Source organism: Desmodus rotundus, chromosome 3 (assembly GCF_022682495.2).
Source record: "Desmodus rotundus isolate HL8 chromosome 3, HLdesRot8A.1, whole genome shotgun sequence".
NCBI classification, from domain to species: domain Eukaryota; kingdom Metazoa; phylum Chordata; class Mammalia; order Chiroptera; family Phyllostomidae; genus Desmodus; species Desmodus rotundus.
Window position 1 is genome coordinate 102,437,368 of NC_071389.1, and position 24,408 is coordinate 102,461,775.

Below are 24,408 nucleotides of genomic sequence, written 5' to 3' on the forward strand. Positions count from 1 at the left end.
AAAGCCGCGCTTCAAATACAATAACAGTCATGTTGAAAGAAGCCCTGGAGAAATAACAGTAACAGCAACTATCTTTGACCCCAACCCCTAAACCCTGGGGGCCAACCGGGCCTCCGAGGAGGGTCTGGGACAAGGAGCGGGGAGGGCAGCCTGGGACACTGGGGGTCCTGGGATCTCCAGGGCCCCAGGAGGCTCTCGGGAGAGGCGGGAATCCGGGCGACCTCTGGGAACAGGAGGCCGGTGCGTCCCGCCCCAGCGTTGGGGGTGCGGGCGGCGAGGAGCCGCCCCCTCCAGGACTTTCTAAGGAGCGTGGGGAGGAGGCGGGGTGTAGGGCGCGGTTAAAAGGCGCAGCTGGAGCCTCAGGTGCTGCAGAGTACAGGTGCCCGCGCTCTGTTCTGTTCCCCGGGGCTTTCAACCAGGAGGCGGCCTGCGAGGACGAGCGCGGAGGCGGCCTGCGAGGACGAGCGCGGAGGCGGCCAGGCCAGGACCACCCAGGACCCGCCCAGGACCCACAGGAGCGCTCCTGCAGCCACCGAAGCCCTAGAGCCCTCCTTCAGCCGCAGGTGAGCCCGCCCTGCCAGCGAGCCCCAGGTCACAGCCGTGAGGCTGGTTCCCGACTCTCCGCGTCTCGGGACAGGGGGAGTTGTGGCACCCAGCGGAGGAGGGGACACAGCACGGAGAGGGGACTGGGGGCGGCAGGAGCTGTGGGACCGAGGGAAAGGGGAGAGGAGGACCCGGCGCCGATTGGGGGCCTGGGACGTCCGGGGTCTGTGGGACCCAGCGGGGCAAGGTCTCTGGGTACGGGCGGCCTGAGACCTAGAGGGGAAGGGGACCTGGCACGGCTGTGGCCGTGAGAACCGGATTGGGTCCCCAGAGTGGATCCCGTGCACATGGAGGCCCCTGCACAGTCCCTGTCCCGGCAGTCTCGACAGCGGACCTCCGGCGACAGTCAGGTGTCGAGGGAGAATTTGTGGAGAGTGAATGTCTTGCAGAGTTCCGAAATTGGAGCCAGGACCTTGCAGGGAGGGGACGTGGTGACACCATCGCGGTGAACGATAGGGACCCACTCTCTGGGGAGGAGGGGCCTGGGACAGGTAGCCCGAGTAAGGATTGATGATCGTCGATAATGCTCCTCTGGAATGTCTAATCTGCCACCACCAGGAGTGTTTAATTGGCCAAAGGCTCTGATTGGAAAGAAAGCTGGGTTCCGTTTGTTAAGCAGCAGTCCTGCCTGGAGGAGGTGACCTTTTTGAGCCCCCCCACCCCCAGCGCCCCCTGCGAGCAGGACACCGCAGCCTAAAGCTCGCTTCTTTTTCCTCAACAATCGGAGAGCCTTCCTTTCCAGGTGGAGTTTTCCAGCTGGAAGGTTGCATGAGACTGAGCAGCGTTCATTAGGACGGTTGCATAAGCCCTTCTGCTCCTGGAGGGAGGGGGACGTGAGCCTAATCAGTGTGTGACCTCCCAGCATTCCGACAGTTGGACACATATGACCATTTACTTGGGACTCTGTCTCAAATGTTAGGTGACAGCCATTTCCCTACTTGACCTTTGAGTCCTTTAAAAAAAAAAAAAACAACTCCAGTACTAATTGTGTGTGGGTTGCTCTGTGGAGGCAGTTGGCCAAGGTCTGCCAGGAAAAAAGGAGGGATTGAGAATTTAAGAGTAAAGAATTGCTTTTGCCTTTTGTGAAACCTATGCCTTCCCTAAAGAACAGAATTTGCCTCTGCCAGAGCTCCAAACAACGGCAGGCTGGTGTGGGCCTGGGCGGGACAGCAGCTCCCCGCTGGTTTCATCCTGCTGGATTAGTCAATCTGGACCTGTTACCCTGTCCCACTTGTGGGTTAAATTTTAATTTGCTCTTTTTCCTGAAAGGATCTACAAACATGTAGTTGCAGCCACAACAATATAGGACTCACTGTAGTTTTCTTGGCTGATGGTGGTTGGATTGATTTATAAAAGAGTGTGGGGTCCATGTTTGGTACTTTGGAAGAGGACGAAGTAGAGGCATAAATAAGCCCTCCTGACTATCCCCCAATTTTTAGCCACATGTACCATGGGCAGCTTATTTCTGTAAGTGTCCCATTCTCACTTAGTGCCCGTGACGAACTGAACTGTAATTCCATAAAATAATGTGGTTAGACTATGAATTTTGGTTCTGCTGTCAGGCAGGACTAGACCGTGGAACCTTCAGCAGGATGCCCCTGGGAGGACCTCCAGACAGTCTGCGTTTAAAGGGTCAGAGCTGAACCACTGTTTTTTTTCCAGTGATGCTTGTCTTTGTCAAGCTAAGTAAAGCTAAATGTTTCTGAAGTACATTTCAAGTTTACACAACTTTTGTGTCCATGACTGGCCATGGTGACATTAAATGGCATCAGCCAGACCTTGGTGTCCCCACCTGAGATGAAGCTCAATGATGAGCCTGCTTAGGAAGTCCATGGGGAAGGGAGCGAAACAGGACCCAATTCGCTCAAAATGAGGAGAGCATTGTGCTTTTAAGTAAAAGGAGATGGGTTCACTGCCAGCATAGAGGAGATGGAAAACAGACTGTTCATCGGGATTGTTGGGAAGTGGAATCTTGTCTAGAAGAGGGGCTGATTGAGACAGATGGGACATAACTATGAATAACTGGAGACAGTTCATATCCTGGGATGAAGACAAGGCTGCTGGCTCATGGCAAATTGATCCACAGAGAGATGTACCTTAACCCCAGTGAGCTTTAATTCTGAGCTTCAGTATTCAACACAGTGATACCACCTTCTGGGGCATCACTGAGGAATCACTGAGTTAAATTTTCTGTCATTTTTTCATAACATGCCTCCTTAGAAACACTTGTAAATTAAAGCCACAGCCCACAATAAAAATGTGCAGTTGCAACACTGTATCAAAACAGATAGCCATCAGATCAGCACAGCGGTGAGGACCACCAGTCCGTACACAAAACATTCACAAAAATCTATGAGTATGGTGGCTTTTCTCTACAGACAGAAAGTTTCCAACTTGCTCCTTTTTGTGTAGAAAAAGGGAGTGAGCCCCTTTGTAAATTTTAACATGCAATGCCTCAAATGTCAACTTTAATGTTGGTAACATTTCACAGCTACATCCCAAGTCCATGACAATTCATTGAAATGGTTTAAGAAAAATGGTTCTGTACAGAGGCATGGCCTGCTGGCCCGTATAGCAAGGTGGCCAGGCTAGTCTCAGTCAGTAAGGCTGAAAAGCAAGTGCAGCTTTAACGGTTGAATGCCTCTTGTCCAGGCCCCAGGGAGTATCTGCAGGGGGGTCAATCAACACTAATTATGCCTTTAAGTTAGGAGCACTTTTGTCTGTGGCACCCCCCACTCCAATTTTTATTATGAGCTAAAGATATGGGCCCTGGCTGGGTTGCTCAGTTGGTTGGAGCTTTGTCCCATAAACCAAAAGGTTGCAGGTTCGATCCCAGGTCAGGCACACAGGGGAGGCAACTAATTGATGTTTCTTCCTCATATTGATGTTTTTTTCTCTCTCTCAAATTGATAACATGTCCTTGATGAGGGTGAGGATAAAAAAAAAAAAAGACTGGGTGAATTACTCAGGGGAATAAGCTACTCTTTATTGGGGGAAAACATAAGTTCAAGTGGTTTGGGAACTATCCTTTTCCTCCTATGACAAACTAAGTTGGTTTGGTTTTCACCTTTTGGGTGAGGCTTCATAAGAGTTGGTATTTGTTCAGGAAGAGATTTAAGGGTGCTTACTTACCTAAGTCCCAGAGAACTTTCTCAGATTCTGTCCTGATGAGTCACTCCTCTACTGTGTTCATTTTCTCTTTTCCAGTGCGAATCACCCAGAGAGGATGGATTGGAGCACTTTGCAGACTATTCTGGGGGGTGTCAATAAACACTCCACCAGTATTGGAAAAATCTGGCTCACCGTCCTCTTCATTTTTCGCATCATGATCCTGGTAGTAGCTGCCAAGGAAGTGTGGGGAGATGAGCAGGCTGACTTTGTCTGCAACACTCTGCAGCCTGGGTGCAAAAACGTGTGCTATGACCACTACTTCCCCATCTCGCACATCCGGCTCTGGGCCCTTCAGCTGATCTTCGTGTCCACACCAGCTCTCTTGGTGGCCATGCATGTGGCCTATCGAAGACATGAGAAGAAAAGGAAGTTCATTAAGGGAGAGATAAAGAGTGAATTTAAAGACATCGAAGAGATCAAAAGCCAGAAGGTCCGAATTGAAGGGTCATTATGGTGGACCTATACCAGCAGCATCTTCTTCCGGGTTGTCTTTGAAGCCGTCTTCATGTATGTCTTCTACGTCATGTATGATGGGTTCTCCATGCAGCGTTTGGTGAAATGTAATGCCTGGCCTTGTCCCAATACAGTGGACTGCTTTGTTTCCAGGCCCACAGAAAAGACTGTCTTCACAGTGTTCATGATTGCAGTGTCTGGAATTTGCATACTGTTAAATGTCACTGAATTGTGTTATTTGCTAATCAGATATTGTTCTGGGAAGTCAAAAAAACCAGTTTAACACATTACCCAGCTATTAGGTAAAAGACAGGAGGAAAAGGATGAGGCAACCTATGCTTAGTTGTCAAGGCCAAGTCACTATTATTTCCCCATGGTCAAGATTTTTATCTTAAACGCAACCATTTGAAACTCCTGTAGCTCTCACATGAAACTCTAAATGCTTCTCTGATGGTGCTCTTCTCTTCTAAAGCTAAAAAACAAGTGCCTGATCCTATGCCAAAATTGATTTTTACTCAAATTAGTTCCAATAAAACCCTGTGCTGGTAGGGTTATTGGTGCAAAGTAATTTCACATTTTGAAGAAAGAATATTGGCATTTGTTTCTATTTCTTTGAGGAAAGGAGAGAAACACCAGGTCCTAAAGAAGACTCTGAGAAGGGTTGGTTGTTCCTCTTAGGGTTCCTTTTGCCATTTTCCCCTGAATTAAAGGTAAACATAGAGAATCTTGGTTCTTTTATTCACTTTGGAAATTCTAGTAACCGTAGACAAGGTTACCTAATACATCAAACTCAGTCATACTTTTTATAAAGTGAACACTGGAAAATATGTTCTTTTGATCTACGAGACATTGAAAACCATTGTATGTTCCTACTATTTCAAAAGCTCAGATAGTGATATGTAAATGGTGTGTAATTAGGTACTATCATTGAATTTAAAATGCGGGCTCTCAGTTATGAATAATTTGCAGGGCCACTATATTAACTGTGGTATGTAAGCACAAAGCATTATGACCTCTCATATGAAACAAACTAGACATTCTTACTGATGGCTCAACAGTCAATGGCCTCATTTCACAACTTTGGGTGTAATTTTGCAGGAGAAATATAGATAATGTATCACCGACTGCCACCAACTACAGGCTGGCTCAAGATACCCTGTCTCCCTGTCAACGTTTGCCTTTTCCACAACTGGTAAAGGGTGGGACACTAATTTGAAGAAGTTGCTTGGGACTATTTTGTTGCCACAGTACAAAACAAAATGGGGGGGGTAGTTACTATTTTTAAAGAACAGATGGAAAGACTGAACTCTAAATTCTAGTGATTAAAAAATGAGTTTCATGTGCTTCAAAAGTTTGCTTTCCTCTTCAGCTTCTAATTTTTTAAAGAGAAAACAGAATTAATAGACTTTTTAAAAAAATAGACACTATGGTTTAGATAAATATTAAGTAGTTCCACAGGACACATTGAACCTTAATATTATCATGATGTTTGACATGGTTTTCAAAAAATGGCACTCAGCATCCTTCAATAAGGGCAAACACTTCTTTTGCCAAGAATAGCATTGTAAACAACATTTTGTAATAATAAATAATAGCTTTAATTACATGCTTGTAACTAATTTTGTAATGTTTCAAAGGTCATTTAAAATATTAAAATATAAATTCATGTAATAGTTATTTAAAATGTATTACATTTTAATAGATCAAGTTTTAATGTCATCTATAGCCAATTTTATATAAGGACTTTAATATTTTAAGCATCGTAATACCAAAGAGATAAGTTCCCAGGGTATCTGTTCGCCATCCTTGATTCTTGTGCCCAGTTACAGACAAGCTTCTGTTACCACGGAGGGAGGGAAAAAAGATGTGTGCTGAACCCCATGCTGACCCCAACAGGTTTTTGACAAACACGTGTACAGTGTGGCGTGCAAATGGGGTTTGTAGCCTGGAAGATGCTGGACTGGGTTCACATGACCAGTATGGCTCCTAGAATCATGGAAGTTGAAGTTTAAAGTGATATTCATGGTGAGAAAGGTCCTACAAGGTATCCTTTCTGTAGAATTGTCTTCAGGATTGTCTTTCTGTGTATTAGTATGTAATCAAAGCAGGTGTTAGAAACCACTTTTTACTCCTTGGTGCCCACTTCCATGGGAAATAAACCCGACGGGTCAGCTGTCCACATGTGGGTGTCCCGCAGGCACTTTCCCTGAGACAGCAGCACCAGCCCTGTCCTGGGTACAAGGCCTTCAAGGCATTTTATACATCAAGAATTATGAACACTTTTATGGAAAATCACTCACTTTTTAAATGAATGTAAAAGGACCCAAACCAGCCAACTTTCATCCAGGTGATAGAAAAGTGGTAAGAACTAGTTCCTGCCTTTCAATGTGCTCTGCACACAGCCTGTTAAAAACAGCATGTGGTTTGCGAGTAGGTGTGTTCACTCGTACAAGCCATGAAGATTATGACTCTTAAGGTCTTAAAAGACTGAGTCAAATAATTACAGATGACTTCTGACCACTTTTAAGGATGTAAAGAGAGATGTGGCCACAGGCCTAAAAATTAGAGCTTGAACTCTGAAAATGGTAATCCTGAATATATATTTCAAATCATTAATTTAAAATGAAAAGGCTCTCTTGTTTGTTTTTAGAGATTCTCCTGAAGGACTGCATCAGGTTAGCTGTGTCAAGCCCTCCATGCCTCCAGCACTGGCTGAGTATTGCGAGTTTAGGACATGGGTAAGGCCCCACTGCTCCTTCTGTCTTGTACAAGGTGTATTAATAAACTAGGAATCGTGGTCTTCACTCTTCTGTACACATGCTGTCAAAATGTGGATCACAATTGTTATGAGTGGATCAGGGGCTACTCAGGAGGACAAATGAATTCTCCAGGGTTGCCTGGACCTGAGCTGCCAGTAATTGCTATCACTGACCTAACAGTCAACTGCAGAGCAGCAGGCAACACGCAAGGGGGTCTGCAGTGGGTAGACAGCAGCTCCTTCGTTTCTCTAGACTTCAGTTTCCTTACTGAATACATCCCAAGGTTAATGCAATCGGATAAGATTTTATGCAAAAAACCCTCTACCCAGCAAATTGCTAAGTGAGAAATTATTGTCATCTATTTTCCATTTGATAGATCCCAAGCTGGAAAGATGATGGATGACATTTTAGATAGGAATGACTCGAGCAAAACTTAATAAACTGGAAGCTTGAAAAAATGCATACTTACACCAAGCCTGAAATAAGTACAATACAGGGGAACAGAGACTAGCTACAGATGGGAGAGGAATGGCTGAACATCCACATAAGAGCAAAAAAAATCTCCAGTGATGACAGCTATGTCACCCTGCAATTACGAAAAACCAACAGTGTACTACAGAAAGCTTTGGTTCACCTAGTTCAGGACTCCAAATACCTTCCATCCATGGTATCAAATGCTTTTTCTTGCACCCCTCTAGATACTCTTACAGCATGGACCAGGGAGGTGAGCTCGGGCAGAGAATGTCATGTTCAAAGGCCAATTGCAAATGTTCCCATCACACAAAGGGTGTGGACTGGACTTCTAGAATTCCCCTAGTGCATTTTGTTCCTGCTGCTTGTAGCCAGCACCATAGGGAGTCCCCATCTTCTCACTGCTGATGGAGCTAAGGAGGTCACCCCTAATCGTGAGATGCCATTCATTCCATTCCTGGACAGCTCTAATTACTCATTTACTCAGCCAATGTCTATTGAGTGCAGCCACTATTAGGCACCAGGACTGTGACAAAGCAAAACCTCGGTCTTCATGTTGAAGGAGGTAGACTATACATGCATCCCTGTAGGTTATATACGCCAGAGATGTGCAACTGAGAAAAACAAACCCGCGGAAGGGGACTAGGACTTGCCAGGGGCAATGAAAATTGCTATTTAGTATCGGGTGCTCAAGGAGGGCCTCTCTGCCAAGGGACTTGAAGGAAATAGAGAAGCAGGACAAACAGTGTCTTAGGGAAAGTTTTCTAGTGAGAGAGAAGGGATGGACACCAGAATCAAAGAGACAGCAGGAGGGATGAGGCCAAAGAGGAGCAGGCAGTACAGATGGACTCATGATAGCTGTGTTGTAATGTCCAGCACCTGTTCTGCTTTCCAGGGGACCCGAGTACCTCTATTTTCCACTGAGAACCCTAAGAGCTGGGAAAATATCCTACTTCTGACACAGCATTAGTACTAATTTGGTCTGAGCTTGAGTTAGCTTTCTGTTAGCCTCATCACCTTTCCTCATTTTCAGTTAAAAGGCCACCAATGTAAGTATGTAATAATAGAATTGATATATAAACACATTTGCACTGAAAAATAAATACAGAAGCATATACACTCAAAAGTGGGAGTCCCATTCCTCAGCCCTGCTCTGGAGTGTCAGCGTGAACGTCCTGGTGTCCATCCTTCCAGTCTTCTCTATGCCCTCCCAGGTACTTATACACACACGCGCACTCACACAGAACCGGGATGGTTTGCATCCTCACGTGTTTTTCTGTGGTGTTTCTCATTTAGTAAAATGCCTTGGAGATCTTTCTGGTCAGTATGTATAGCTCTAACTTGTTCTTTTTAACAGATGTACATGTAACCATCTCCTCGTTAGTGAACAGTTGCATTGTGTCCAGTTTTCACGGAGTTATCACCCTGCCTGTCTCTCCATTAAGCCAGACTTTTTCCCTTTGTCCTGCACGTCCCATGACATTTTCCAACCTAATTCAGGTCCTTACATTTCCCTGTTGAATTTCATTGCTGATTTGGGCTCATCCCTTTGGACTTCCCAGATCTTTCTGTTCCCCATATTCAGTCCATTAGCAATTCCTTCCAACTTTATGTCATCTGTCAGTTGAAATAGCCTGCATCCTCTATAGTCACTGAAGCCAATAAAAATGCTGACTGTGGAACATCAACAAGGATTGCCTTCGAGCACCCGTGCATTTACCAACATGGTATGGGTTCGAATTTTGAGGTTAAATGCACTTAACTACAACTAGTTCGCAAGTTTTCATCATTAGCCCAGAGTCCAGATTAGAACCCACAATGACGGTGAGCCACTGGCTGCTGCCACCTGCTGTCATGAAGAGTCACTGCAGGGCGCTGCCTCCTTCCAGGGCCCTGGGGCTCGGTCAGGATGGCAGGGCCCAAGCCAGCACCAACCTCCTGAGGACCTCCTACACCTGCACAGATACACCCCGACCCCTGTAAATCCTCACCGTTTCCACTGCTCTGGAGTTTGTATTCCAATTTGTAGCTATCTAGCCATTGTTGCTTTATTACTGTAACCATGAAAATAAAAAACAAAAACACTCATAAACATACACTACTTCCTCTCATAAGTGGTATAATGAGCAATATTAGCAAACTTCTACAATCCCATGGTTATAGTGAGTGGCTTGTCACAAGGTTCTTAGGTAGGTTTTTCCTTGGATTTAAGTACTGTCACCTGGATTTTGGAATCTCACCACCTAGGCCTGTAAACACCACAATACGATGATTTCTTAGTCATCACTCACCTGTAGGAGGATTACTTAGTTTAAAAAGTATTTTAGGGAGGGAGGGGGTGGGCAGGATGGAGTGGAGTGAGGGGGCGGGAAATGGGACAACTGTAATAGTATAATCAATAAATATATTTTTTTAAAAAGTATTTTAAATCATCATCTCATTATTAACACATCAACTCTTTAAAGAGTCAGTGTTATTTGGGTTTGCTTCTGGTGTTGGGGGTGGGTGGGAATCACCTAATATATTCCATTCAAATTTTTCAGGCTCCTTATTTATTGTGATACCTACTTTTCCAAACAAAAAATATAGGTTTAGGGCAATTTTAAATCACAATAACTCAATAAAGCATGACTTTTCCCATTTTCCCTACTTTTTAGTCACAATGGCTAAAGGTGGAAACAACCCAAATGTCCATTGATGGATGAAGGGATAAACAAAATGTGGTCTCTATGTACAATGGAATATTATTCTGCCTTAAAAAAGTAAGGAAGTCGTGTCATGTGTTACAACATAGATGAGACTTGAGGACATTGTACTCAGTGAAATAAGCCAGTCACAAAAGGACTGATACTATAGGGTTCCACTTATGTGAGGCACCCGGGGCGGTCAGATTCATAGAGACAGAAAGTAGATGGTGGGGACTGGGGACTGAGAGGGGCAGGGGATGGAGGATTACTGTTCAATGGCTACAGTTTCAGTTTGGGAAAACAAAAAGTTCTGGAGATAGACACAATAATGTGAATGTACTTGGAAATGTACATTTAAAATTAGTTAATATAATACATTTTATGTTATATATACTTTACCATAATTTTTATAGTGAAAAAAAAATCTCTTTTCTCAATATTGAAAGGTGCTGACTGGTCACAAACATGTTAAAAGTATTTTGGACTCAAGCACATATCAAACACTGTTAATGTCTCCATCGTCTTTTATTACAGCTATAATGCACCAAAATAAACCCCTAAGCCTATATATATTGGCCATAAACAGTAAACTAATCGGGCAGGTCTGAGCACACAGCTCTTTCCCTGCCCCATGAAAAGGAGTCATGTTCAAGTCTGGTCAAGTCATTTAGGGAAGAAGTACCAGGAAATCAGTCTTCCTGGCACACAAGACCCATTTGAAGGCAGGAAGATGGTGGCAGGTGGCAGCTGGCAGTCGGTCGCTATGTATATGGAAGCACTTCTCAGCTGAGTGAGGCCTGTGGATCAGGAGGAAGCTGGCTTTTCTTCTGAATAGCAGGAGGGACATACGGACAGGGACACAATTTCCCACAGGAGCTGCTCTCCCGGGGACCCCCTTCCTGAGTGCTGTGGCTCCCTCCTTCTCTGCCGTTCCCTCTCTCTCCCCTCCTCCTTCAAATCCCCTTCTTCCAGTTCCATCCATGCTGTTGCAAAGGGTATAAGCTCCTTCTTTCTCTCTGGTGAGGGACAAATACCATATGATCTCACCTTTAACTGGAACATAATCAACAGAAGAAAAAAGCAAACAAAATATAACCAGAGACACTGAAGTTAAGAACAATCTAACAATAGCCAGTGGGGAGGGGACAGTGAGGAGAGGGGATTACAGGAACTACTATAAAGGACACATGGACAAAACCAAGGGGTAGGGTGGAGGTGGGGGAGGGAGGTGGGTTCAGCTGGGGTGGGATGGAGGGATGGGGAGAAAACGCATACAACTGTAATTGAATAGCAATAAATTTTTTTTTTTAAATCCCCTTCTTCCCCTGGGTAGGACACCTCCCTTGCTGCCAGCTCTAATTCAGAATTTCCTGAGCTGACTTCACATGGCACAAACAATTCACTGTGGAATGAATAGAAATCAGTGGCTACTTTAGTTTCTTTCACGAGAATTAGGATTCTCAAGGTAAAAGATCCCAAAGCATGTTTTTCTTAAAAACAAAAGCAAAAACATGAAAAAACACAGACCTGTTTTCAGAGAAGCAGAGCTCCACCTCCAGAAATTTGGGGTGGCAGCCTCTGAGCCCTCTTAAAATTGATAGTGTGATCCAACCAGAGGGTGTATTTAAAGCCTGGGTTGGAAAAAAGGATACACAGATCTTCTGTCATTAGCTATGTCATTAATGGTGCCGCTGCCCAGACAGGTATAGCCCTTTAGGAAAACTATAGAGGTTATTTTCAAGCTGCAATTTAAAAATATATCATCAACATGAATACTCATATCTACTCTTTGAAAGCTTCTTTACAACTTATACCTGGCATCTTTACTTCTAAGAACTCATATAAGTGTTACACAATCATTTGAGTTTACTAAAATTATTTCAGGTTCACAGATAAAGAAATTAAATTCAAAGAGATTAACAGACTTCCCCCACAGTTATTTTTGTTATTATACAACTTATAATAATAACCCACATTGCATAACTTTGTAAGTATCCAGGCTAATTTAAAAAGGTATCAGTATGAGACAGTGCTCGGCAGAGTGGCTTGCTCAGAGGTAGCCTCAGTAGATTCTATTGTCCCTTCTCCAGGCACATCCTGTCATCTCTACAAGGCTATTAAACAGGAGTCATCTTCCCTAAACCACAGATGAGCAAACTAGACTTAAAAGACCCAGAAGGCTTGATCAAAGTGATACAGCTAACAAGTAGCCACATCGGGGTTTGAAAGACCTCAGCCTTTTGTGAGGTTGGAATACATAATTCGATTTGAATATATGCCCAAGAGAGCTTTCATGTAACAGGTTAATTATTTTAAACTTCCCTAGTATTTCAACAACTGGCACTCACATAAGTACACTCTCTGTTTTTAAAAATGTTGTAGGACCAGTGACTTTAACTAGAGCTCACTTGAGAGGGAAGTGTTCTCCAAACACCTCCCTGTTGCAGGGTCAAGACATGTGTTTGATTATGAAATGCTTATGCCAAGACAAACAGAAGGAAGATGATCTTCTACCAGGGCAGGGAGGGGCCCTGTGTTGTGAGCTCTGCAAAAAGGGGACTGAGCTGTGCTTCTTAAATCCTCCTGGAACCTGGGGTGCACCCTCACTTCCCATCTCAGCCTGGTGATTCACCATGTGAACGGAGGCCTGAATTAATGGAGATGCTGGGTGTTGGAGGAAGTGGCAGTGACTCAGCAAGCATTTTTCCTTCACCTGAGTCAGTCCCAACACAGCCAAGACCGGATGGGCTGGTAAAAGGGCGTGGGTCCTTGTCCTCAACCACCAGTGAAGAAGCAAACCAGTCCTCAGTGAGGAAGGAATGACAGGTTGCTGCCTTGAACTTGGCATGGGAGTGACTGGGGAAGCTAAGGTGATGGTGCCCAGGCCCTGTGCAGACGGCAGGCATAAGACGCTCCGATCCCTGCAGACAGAGATCAGCCACTAGGCCCTGACTTGCAGGGCTGGACAAGACCACCAGGCTTCAGGCCATGTGGATCCGGGTCAGAAAGAGGCCAGGCTAGAGGCCATGAGGAACTCCCTGGAAACCTGAACCTCTCGTCAACTACATTTTGGTTGTGGTCGCAGGAGGCAGCAGAGCACCCCTGGGCTACGTCCTAGCAGTCAGAGAATGGGAGATGCAGGCATCTCCAACCCTAAGTTCTGGAAAGATTTGTTCCTACCTCCTTCCCATTTGCTTGCTCAACCCCATCCTGGGCGGTAACAGCGCCAATTCTCCATGAGATGCCTGAGACAAGGTGAGGAAGACAAGGGTGCTGCCGGGGAAAGCTTACATTCACATAAAAAGTGAGACAGCAATTCTCACACAGCAGAAGACAGTCTGGGTGGGCCTTGGCGCTGTACTCATGTTCCCGTGAGGGTGCTCCTGCCTGAGTAGGACCTCAAGGTGCTTCTTGCTCCTCCCTTCTTCCCTAGATCCTTCCCTTCCTATCCTTCTTATTGCTCCCCTCCTGTCCTCTTCTTCATCCCCCCCTTCCCATGAGAGGACAGACCTTCCTCATCCATGAATTTGGGAGATAGTGTTGGCCCACGAGGCTGAGCACCCTCTGGTCCCTCTGGTGTGGTTCTGGCTTGCTCTGTGCTGGGGGGCCCATTGACTGGTCAGGCTGCACCCATGTGGGAGAGGCCAGCAGGCAGAGAGCAGGCAGCTAACCAACAATTTTGGAAAGAGGCATCAAAGGCTACTTTATCCTGCCTCTATAAAGCTAACATTTGATTTCCATCTGCCCATCCTGTGTCTTCTCATTTTGTTCTGAACTTGGGAGGGAGTCCCCACGGAGCCCTAGTAAAGGCCTATGATTAAGTGCAAGCTTGTGAAAGCCCAGTGTCTGTTGGATCTGTGTCCACAGAACAAAGGCAGGAGTGGTTCACTCTGCCTCAGGTAGCTGGGGTGAAGAAATTCCAACAAAGCCTGGACACAGCCTGCTTGAGGAGAAATAGAACCTCACTAGGCAATGGGGGGACAGTGAGGCATGCTGGACTGGAGTGACAGCGTGAGCTGAGAGTGATGCTTCCCTAGGTCCTTCCCTTCCTATCCTTCTTATTGCTCCCCTCCTGTCCTCTTCTTCATCCCCCCCTTCCCATGAGAGGACAGACCTCACTCACCCATGAATTTGGGAGATGGTGTTGGCCCGCGAGGCTGAGCACCCTCTGGTCCCTCTGGTGTAGTTCTGGCCTGCTCCGTGCTGGGGGGGGGGGGGCATTGATTGGTCAGGCTGCACCCCTGTGGGAGAGGCCAGCAGGCAGAGAGCAGGCAGCTAACCAACAATTTCCCATGTGTGTGCCTTGTGAGTGCCTTCTGGAAGTCGGTGCCAGAGAGACCCTCTTCATGGGTCAGGGATCCTCCCTTCATGGGGACCATATACCCCACCCCAAGACTTCCCTCAAAGATCCTCTTACTTCCCACACCCTTGCCCAGAATCAGGGCCAATGCTCTCTAGCTGGCTAAAGTCTAAAGCCACCCTCTTCTGTCACCTTCTATGGCCATGAAGGACCCCCCTGGTTCTCCTCATTGTCTTTATTCACCCAAGCTCATGTCCCATCATTTCTGGAAGACTCTGAGTCTCCCTGTCCAGCTGACCTTGACCATCACCTCAGGAACATCCAGTGTGGTCAGATGGTCTCCCCGATGTCACAGAGAGTAGATGTCTCATGATCTCTGCCCGCCCTCATGGATCATGGTCACAGTACAGCATGCTCCCTCTGCTGCTGCCCAGAGGCTCCTCTCTGTTTAGCACTTGCTCTGTTCAGGGGATTCCTGGCCAAAGAGACATGGAGACACACACTGCATTCTTTCAATCTTCAAAGCAAAGAATAGGTCAGTTTTCCAAGTCATTGTGAGAAGCTAAGCTTCTAAGACAAAGAATCAAGCCCAGAGCTTTTCAGGAAACTCCTTTTATTTCCTAAGTCAGATATTCAGATCCTGGGAGAGTCAAGTTCAGAGACAGAAGGTGTCATGGTGGCCACCAGGGGCTGGGGAAGTGGGAGTCGAGGGGTGACCCTCCTGGTTTCTCAGCCCTTTAATGGTCACCCTCTCAGAGGGCCCCAGAGCCACTTCCACAACCCACTCTAGAGGCTGGTCAGTAAGGGTTAGTCCAAGCCAAGTGCTAGGGACACTGTCAGGTCAGTGGTGTGTGCCCTTCTGTGGCTCATCCCTGACAGTTTTGTCACTCTGTCACCATTTCCATCTCTGGGGCTGAGTCAGGTGAGCATCCTTATCTCTCATGTAGACATTCCACTTGTGAGGTTTGTGGCTCTTGTCAGCCCCTGAAAGAAAGCATGGGACCTGCTCCATCTCATGTGATTACTTACACAAGGTACCCTGAGAATACAATGGCCTACTCTGGGCCATGTGTTTCTTCCGACAGCACTGCACCTTGGGCACCGTCCTCAAATGCTGATGTCCCCACAGGGCCCAGAACTCTCAGTCCACGTGACTTCACCGCTGCCACTCACTTAGATCTCCTCACCCATCTCAGAGACTCTCAGCCTCCCTGCCTGTGCCCTTCCCAGCTTCACCCTTTCCCACCCAGACCTCATGGCCAGTTCCTCAATCCCTGGCCTCACTGGCCTTCGGACACACCTCACACACGATCTCCAGTGCTGGTTAACTCACCCTGGGTTTTCTCTTCATCTGCTCCTGCCAGGGAAAAGTGTCCATCTTTGCGTGTCACCTGCAGTCCAACCTGGGATTGCCAGTCTGTTCTGTTATCCAAGGCCTTGCACATCTGGTCCCAGTCCACAATGCCAAATTCACCTTTTATTCCTTCCCTAGTGAAACCCTCCATGCAAACCCAAATGGTCTCTTCCTGGTCCTGTGCACATATCCCATTACCTTTTTTAAAACTGTGATAAAATATACCTAAGATAATATTTACCATTTTTAAATGCCCAGTTCAGTGGTATTACATACATTCATATTGTGCTATCATTGCCTCCGTCCATCTCCAGACCTCTTCTCATCTCACAAAACTGAAACCGTCCTCATTAAACATTAACTCCCAAATCCCCCTGTCCCAGCCTCTGGCAACCACCATTATACATTAAAAGAAATGTCTCTATGAGTTTGATTACTCTCAGTACCTCATATAAGTGGAATCATACAGTTTCTCTCCTTTGTGACTAGCATATTTCACTGATCATAATGTCCTCAAAGTTCACTCATGATGCAGCATATATAAGAATTTCCTTTTTTAAATTATATTTATTGATTATGCTATTACAGTTGTCCCATTTCCCCCCCTTCACTCCACTCCATCCTGTCCACCTTTTCCCTCCCACATTCCCCCCCTATAGTTCATGTCCATGGCTCATATATATAAGTTCTTTTGGCTTCTACATTTCCTATATTATTCTTACCCTCCCCCTGCCTATTTTCTACCTACCATTTATGCTACTTATTTTCGGTACCTTTCCCCCCTCTCTCCCCCTCACATTCCCCTATTGATAACCCTCCATGTGATCTCCATTTCTGTGGTTCTGTTCTTGTTCTAGTTGTTTGCTTAGTTTGCTTTTGTTTTTGTTTTAGGTGTGGTTGTTAATAACTGTGAGTTTGCTGTCATTTTTACTGTTCCTATTTTTAATCTTCTTTTTCTTAGATAAATCCCTTTAACATTTCCTATAATAAGGGCTTGGCGATGATGAACTCCTTGAATTTGACCTTATCTGAGAAGCACTTTATCTGCCCTTCCATTCTAAATAATAGCTTTGCTGGATAGAGCAATCTCGGATGTAGGTCCTTGCCTTTCATGACTTTAAACACTTCTTGCCAGCCCCTTCTTCCCTGTAAGGTCTCTTTTGAGAAGTCAGCTGACAGTCTTATGGCAACTCCTTTGTAGGTAAGTGTGTCCTTTTGCTGCTTCTAAGATTCTCTCCTTCTGTTTCATCTTGGGTAATGTAATGATGATGTGCCTTGGTGTGTTCCTCCTTGGGTCAGCTTCTTTGGGACTCTCTGAGCTTCCTGGACTTCCTGGAAGTCTATTTCCTTTGCCAGATTAGGGAAGTTCTCCTTCATTATTTGTTCAAATAAGTTTTCAAGTTTTTGTTCTTCCTCTTCTCCTTCTGGCACCCCTATAATTCGGATGTTGGAAGGTTTCAAGATGTCCTGGAGGTTCCTAAGCCTCTCCTCATTTTTCCGAATTCTTGTTTCTTCATTCTGTTCTGGCTGGATGTTTCTTTCTTCCTTCTGGTCCACACCATTGATTTGAGTCCCAGTTTCCTTCCCATCACTATTGGTTCCCTGTACATTTCTTTTGTTTCTCTGAGCATAGCCTTCATTTTTTCATCTAATTTGTGACCAAATTCAACCAATTCTGTGAGCTTCCTGATTACCAGTGTTTTGAACTGTGCATCTGATAGGTTGGCTATCTCTTCATCACTTAGTTGTATTTTTTCTGGAGCTTAGATCTGTTCTATCATTTGGGGCATTTTTTTTTTTTGTCTTGGCCTGCCTGTTATGTAGTAAGTGGTGGAACCTTAGGTAGTCACCAGGGCAGGGCAACCCATATTGCTGTGTTGTCACACTGTGTATGAGGGAGGGGTCCAAGTGGGAACAATGCTGCTTGCCCCACTCTCTGCCAGTTTTCAGTCACTTCCCCTGCTACCTACAATCAAATTGGGCCATTCTGGTGCTGATTCCTGGGCGGGTAGGTTTGTGTATGTTCTAGGATCCTGTGGGTCTCTCCAACAAACTCTCCTGTGAGGCTGGGAGTTTCTCCTGCTGCCGCCTCAACCCCTGCAAGTGCTTTCAGTCAGAGGCTTTGAAGCTTTACTTCCCTGCACTGGAACCCTGGGTTGCTCAGTCTGTCTTGCTCCCCAGTTGTTCCTCCTGGTTTATCTGCACATGAATTGCGTCTGCCCAGTCTGCCAGCCACTGCCTCGTCGGGTCCACCAGTCACTGCCTTGTCGTGAGTCCTCTCTTTCCAGCTGCCTGTCTCTGCCTCTCCTACCAGTCTGGATGAATGTTTCTCCTTTAACTCCTTCGTTTTTGGACCTCCATACAATTCAATTTTCTGTCAGTTCTGGTTGTTTTTTGTTTTTAAATTTGTTGTTGTCCTTCTTTTGGTTGTGCGAAGAGGCACAGTGTATCTACCTACACCTCCATCTTGGCTGGAAGTCCCTGTCTTTATTAATACTGCACTTTGATACAGAAAAGTTTTTAATTTTCATGAAATGTAATTTGTCTATTTTTTCCTTTGTTTCCTATGCCTTTGGTGTCATATCTAAGAAATTCTAGCCAAATTGAATGTCTTGAACATTTTTCCTGTTTTCTTCTAAGAGTTTTATTGAGTTAGATTTTACGTTTAGGTCTTTGATATATTTTGAGTTAATTTTTGTATATGGTATTAGGTAAGGGTCCAACTTCATTCCTTTGCATGTGGATATCCAGTTTTCCCAGCTCCATTTGTTCAAAAGACTGTATTCTCTATGAATGGCCTTAGCTCCCTTGTCAAAAATCATATGACCATATATGTGAGGGATTATTTCTGAACTCTTTATTCTAGTCTGTTGGTCTGTCTGTCCTTATGCCAGCACCACACTGTTTTAATTACTATAACTTTGTAATAAGTGTTGATGTCAGGAAGTATGAGTCCTCTGCTTTGTTCTTCCCTTTCAAGTTTGTTTTGTTGGAATTCCTTGAGATTCCACATGAATTTTGGGATTGATTTTCACCCATTACCTTTGCTCTTTGCCTTTGCTACTATTGTGTCCCTTGTCTAGGCCTTCCTTTCTAACAATCATGCACATCATTCAAAATCCAGCTCAATTCCTCCCTGTACATTCCCACAGTTATCTCCTGGACGAGTATTCAAGACAGCATCCAATGCCTCTTCCCATTCATTACCTTCTCAATCCTCAGCTTAAACACCACCCAGCCTAAAGAAGGTCTTTCTGTTAGTTTTTCTTGTAACACCATGGAGATTTTTCCCCTTTAAAGCATTCACTATGATTAACAATTAAGTAATTTCTAAGTTAATTCATATACATGCAAGTTCTAAGACACATAGTTCTTTCACATTTTAACATTTCTGAAATAGAGAGTTGTATCTTACAGCTGATGACAGCTATTATCATAATCATATGTATCCATTTATTCAAGACTCATTTCCATACAGATGTATATGTATATTTGTGTGTTTACTTGTTTAATGATTGTCTCGCAAGAATGTAAGTTTTAAGAGAGCGGTGGCCAACTCAGCATGGCACTCTTGGCCTTGCCCAGTCTCTCTGATATGGCTAATGCTAATGGACTTATCAGGTATTAGACAGATTAAGGAATTAGAAGTTCTCCAAGATAGCTAGTAAACCCCTCAAACTTCCACATAACAGTGCTACCCAGTCTAGACACTGCCTAAATAATATTCAACCCAGGTGACATCCAAACTGATTGGTCAGTGCTCTCTAATAGAAATAAAAGAATTAAATACACCTCATTCTTTCAGAGGAAAAAGCAAAATGCGTAGTGTTCAAGAACCCAATGGTTTGTGCTTTCTTTCCCTTGGCAAATGCCATTGTCAACAGAATGCTGTTTTCTGAGGTCTACACACTCATAATCTTCCATTTTCACACTCTGCCTTGAAGATGTTACATGGGAATCATATTTAAAAGTGATGTCATTTTTTTCTCAAGAGAGTTGCTAATGATATCTGTTAAGAAAAGGACCTACTTCTATACTCTTGGTAGCTGTGAACCACTTATAAGGATGCAGCCCCTGTATAGCAAATAAAATGAATCTTGAATAAGCAAGAAATCAAATTTGTTCCCTGTGAGGGGACATCGAGTTCCTGGTCTGGGTTCAGCAAGTGAGAATGCACAGAGGAGAAGCTTGGGCCAGATGAGCACAGACAAATTCTACAGCAAGTGCCCAGCAGATAACAAAAGGGGCTTTACATAGAGGCAAAAAGAAGATGACGACACAGATTCACTTAATAAAAACAAGGCTTTTCATTTTAGCCTGTTTATTCTCTGCCCAAAGTAAAACACAAGGCTGTTTTGCAGTTGATTCTTTCAGTTTGAGGAATTCACTATTTATATGTTTCTATTCATAGGCAGTAGCTTTTGCAAAGGAGAGGAAATAACCATACCTAGACCTGTGCTTCTCAAGCCATCTGCAGTGAGGGGTTTTTCTCCCCTAATCTCTTGAAGACTGATACTTTTGTGACTAATACAATATAAATGTCATAGCAATGACAAATTGCTATAAACATTTCCAAGTAATAGTAATGAGTACCATTTTTTTGAGCAGCAACTATATATCAGGTACTGTATTAGACTATCCCATACACCTGGTCCCTTGATTTCTCATCAAAACTATCCTACATAGATTATCTCTGTTTTGTGCCATTTTGGACACATGTAACTTGCCCAATGCTGGAGAGCTAGTGAGGGTCAGACCTATGATATGAAATCACACTTTCTCTTAATTGTTCTGAAACATATAGTTATCACTGCAGCTGATGGCAGGGAGCTGTTAGCAGGAATTAGTTGGGAGACTTGCCCTGCACTGTCATTGCTCATTCCCACAGTTGGCAGGGGTGGGGAGAAAGAAGGGTGACAAGGATGTGGAGTAGGGATGTGGATGGACAGCAATCAGTGATGAGGACTTACTTGTGTGAGGGAAAGAAGAAACAATATATTAGGCAAAAGTAAAATTTAAACAAGAGGATTGGGAAGGTAGAAGAAAATGTAGGCAGAAGGCGCCAAGAAGGAAAAGAGTAGAAAACGAATCAAAAAAGGCAATCAAGGAACAAGACCTGTTTAATTCACACCACAAGCAGCAGTGTTAGGGGCCTCATGACCCTGTCACACTGCCTGTCCCTCACTTCAGAACAAAATTGGTTTAAGAAGATGGGTCACGAAGTTAAAGGCTCACCCATTCCTCTTTTTCCCTCTCAGTCTCACTCAATGTCTGCTGGGCAGGAGCAAGTCTCAGAGAACCTCACGCCCCCAAAGGCGACACGACGACACACCACTCCTCTTCCTGTTACACATGATACAAGGTAGATTGAATGTCATTTCAACATTCCAAAATTTGAAATTTCCAAAATCAACCAGGCCATCAAGTAGGTTTTATATAATGCTCTGACACATGCACTAATATCAAGCTTCAGTTATATCTAAACTCATCCTTCCCTGCCAGAAGGCCCTCTTCTGTCACCTCTGTACAGATGCATTCCTGGCCACCCTTTCAGGGGTATACCCCCTCTCCCACCTCAGGTACCTTCACCACCTTACCCTGCTGGACTTTGGGAACCCCCACGTCCTGAAGCTAGCCACTTCCCGACAACTTCAATGGGATGTAGGCAATCGGTTGAACCAAAAGCCATTCTTCAGTAACTTATGTCAATAGGCAACCCTTTGGAAGACACACAAAATAGGCTTAAACTTTCTTACAAAAAAAAAAAAATACACATACACTGCCAGTTAAGAGCAAGGGCTTGGGAGTAGGCCCTTCCTGGCACTTATGAGCTGTATGACCATGGGTTAATTAACCTTTTGGAGCCTCCCTTTCTTCATTGGAAAATGAGGCCCTATGAACCTCACTGGGCTGCTGTGAAGACTAAATGAGCTAATGTGTGTAAAGTTCTTAGTCCCAGTGCCTGGCACATAGTAAATTCATCCAACAGATTAGATTTTCTTCTGAACCCTTCCTGTTAGCAAAATATTCTTAGGCCCTTCCATCATTTCTCCTCTTTCGTGTTTTTTAATACCCTTTTAAATGGGTCAGCCACCTTTTAAACAAGTGGTATCTCATTTAAATAACTGTGATTGGATTTTATCTAAAACTAAAGACACCCCTTGAAATGTGGTCCGCACAACATAGTGGAGAGACCACCATGCTGTCTAATTGTGGGTGAGGCCCTTTAGGGAGCCCGCCTCTGCTGGCACAAGATGTTTTCTAACCTATTAACATATATGGATGTGTGCTATGATTTCCCTTAAGATTGATTTATTATCTTCAAGCTTTTTTATAACAAAAAAGTGGAATTTATGTGTATATCTCTTAAAAGGCCCTTTTTTTGCATGTGTGGTTTCACCATCATCTAGACTGAAGCAAGTCTGAGCCTCCTCAAATGGTGTCAGGATTTGGGACAGAGTGAATTTTGGACAAGTGATCAGGGAAGAATACTGACACTGGCTCCAGGCCTGGGGGCCCACAGTTGTGGGAAAATGAGTGACTGCCCCATCTTGGCACAGATGACCTGAGAGCTATGCCCCAGCAGAGTGGGTTTCACAGATACAGGAGCTGGGAAGACCATGTTTATAGTGGGTCACAAAACACTCAGGGAGGGGCTGGTTTGGGTATCCTGGGGCTGAGGGGCAGGTAGAAAGTAGCCCAGTATGCACATGAAGGTGGATGATCTTTGCATTTGGCCAAATGTGACAGGGATGGTGGCAAAATGGGCTGGACAGGCCTTAAGGATCTTAAAGGGGTCTTAGTTATGAAGCTGTGGACTCAGCCGGCGGAAATGTCATAATTTAGGTGGCCAGGGGAAAGGTGACTGGCGGCCCCTAAGGTCTTTAGATGATAGTACAGTGGCTCCCAGGAGACTGGAGTCCTTTGTGGACTGAGTACTGAGGAGGTTGGTTGAGTATGGAGGCTTGGGAGGGGCAGCCACATGCCAAGGCTGTCCAGGCTGCTGTGAAGGAGGCTGTGTTGGCACATACATGTACCAGTCCATTCAGGACAGAACATGTCTAAACAAAGTGCAGGAAACACCCTGGATGTGAGGACCTGGAAGGCAGAGGAGTAGACACAGAAACAACCCCTGCAAAAGAAATCTCTCTGGAGGCAAATTTTGCCTTAATTGTACAATGTACTCTCCTGTTTCTTCTCTGTGAGAATAGAATCTGTTTTCCACCAAAGAATTTCATCATTTTAAAAAGTCTCCTACCATTTCCCTGTCTTGGTTTCCCCAATTTTAATAGGCAAAATAACACATATCCCAGAAGAATACAGAAGATAAAAAAATACTCCTGCCCAAAGTAAGAAATGACAGCACCAGAATTCCAGAAACTGTCACAATGATAGGATGGCCTATGTCCCAGATTTGCAATCAACCTGGTGATTTAACATTACTAATGGTGTTTCATTTTAGATGTTACCAAGAGTTTCTCAAATTTAGAGACAACTAAGTTCTAGTACACAAAAAGTACTAGACTTGTAGTCCAAAGACTTGGACTTGTGGGCTATTTCCTAGCCATGGAAAGCATTTGCACAGTTTCACCTCGCCACAGCTCAGGTCCTTCCTCTGTGGAACAGGAAACACATCTGCTGTTCTCTCCTCAGATGTTTATTGTGATGTTCAAGTAAGGTCAAGCACTTTGAAAACTTACAAGGATATTCAACAGCATGAAAAATGATATAGAAACCAGAAAAAAGGAACAGTCAGAAATAAAGAATGCAATATCTGAAATGATAAATTACACCAAAAGGAAAAAACAATAGGTTAAATGAAGCAGAGGGTCAAATCAGTGATTTGGAAGCCAAGGTAGAAAAAAAAACACCCAAGCAGAGTAGCAAAAATGAGAAGAGCTTAAGAAACCTTTGGGGCATCATAAAGCATAACAACATCTGCATCATGGGAATACCAGAAGAGAGTGAGTAAGAGAGTGAGTAATCAAAAAACTATTTGAAGAAACGATAACCAAAAACTTCCATAAGCTGGTGAAGAAAAAAGTCACATGGTCTGGGAAGCTCAGAGAGTCTCACACAAGTTGGACCTAAAGAGGCCTACACCAAGACACGTGATAATTAAATTGGCAAGGATTAAAGACGAGGAGAGAATCCCAAAAGCTGCAAGAGAAAAGCAGGTAGTTACATATAAGGAAGCACCAATTAGACTGTCATCTGATTTCTCAATAGAAACATTTCAGGCCAGGGAGTGGTGTGAAATATTCAAGCTGATGAAAAGCAAGGACCTACAACCAATGCTACTTTACCCAGAAAACCTATCATTTAAAACCTAAGGTGAAATAAGAAGCTTCCCAGAGAAGAAAAAGCTAAAGGATTTTGTTAACACCAAATCAATACTGCAAGAAATGTTAAAGGGTTTGCTTTAAGAAGAAGAAAAAGAGAAAGAGAAACAGGAAAATAGTCTAACAATAAAATGGCACTAAATACGTATCTATCAAAAATCACCTTAAATGTAAATGGCTTAAAATGCTCCAACCAAAAGACAGAGGGTAGGTGAATGATAAGAAAACAAGACCAATGTATATGCTGCTTCCAAGAGACCCATCTCAG

The 24,408-nt window shown here is 44.4% G+C and overlaps 1 protein-coding gene across 1 annotated transcript; it reads left to right on the forward strand.

Annotated features, from left to right (window-relative positions):
- Positions 1-448: 448 nt before the first annotated feature.
- Positions 449-5,898, forward strand: GJB2 (gap junction protein beta 2). Its single transcript, XM_024551054.3, has 2 exons — positions 449-563; positions 3,811-5,898. Exon 2 carries the CDS (start codon positions 3,830-3,832, stop codon positions 4,508-4,510), a length of 681 nt encoding a protein of 226 aa, XP_024406822.1. The 5' UTR covers positions 449-563; positions 3,811-3,829; the 3' UTR covers positions 4,511-5,898.
- Positions 5,899-24,408: the final 18,510 nt, after the last annotated feature.

Excerpts from the sequence above, each read along its gene's own strand:
- GJB2 (XM_024551054.3), top strand. The coding sequence starts at position 3,830 with ATGGATTGGAGCACTTTGCAGACTATTCTGGGGGGTGTCAATAAACAC.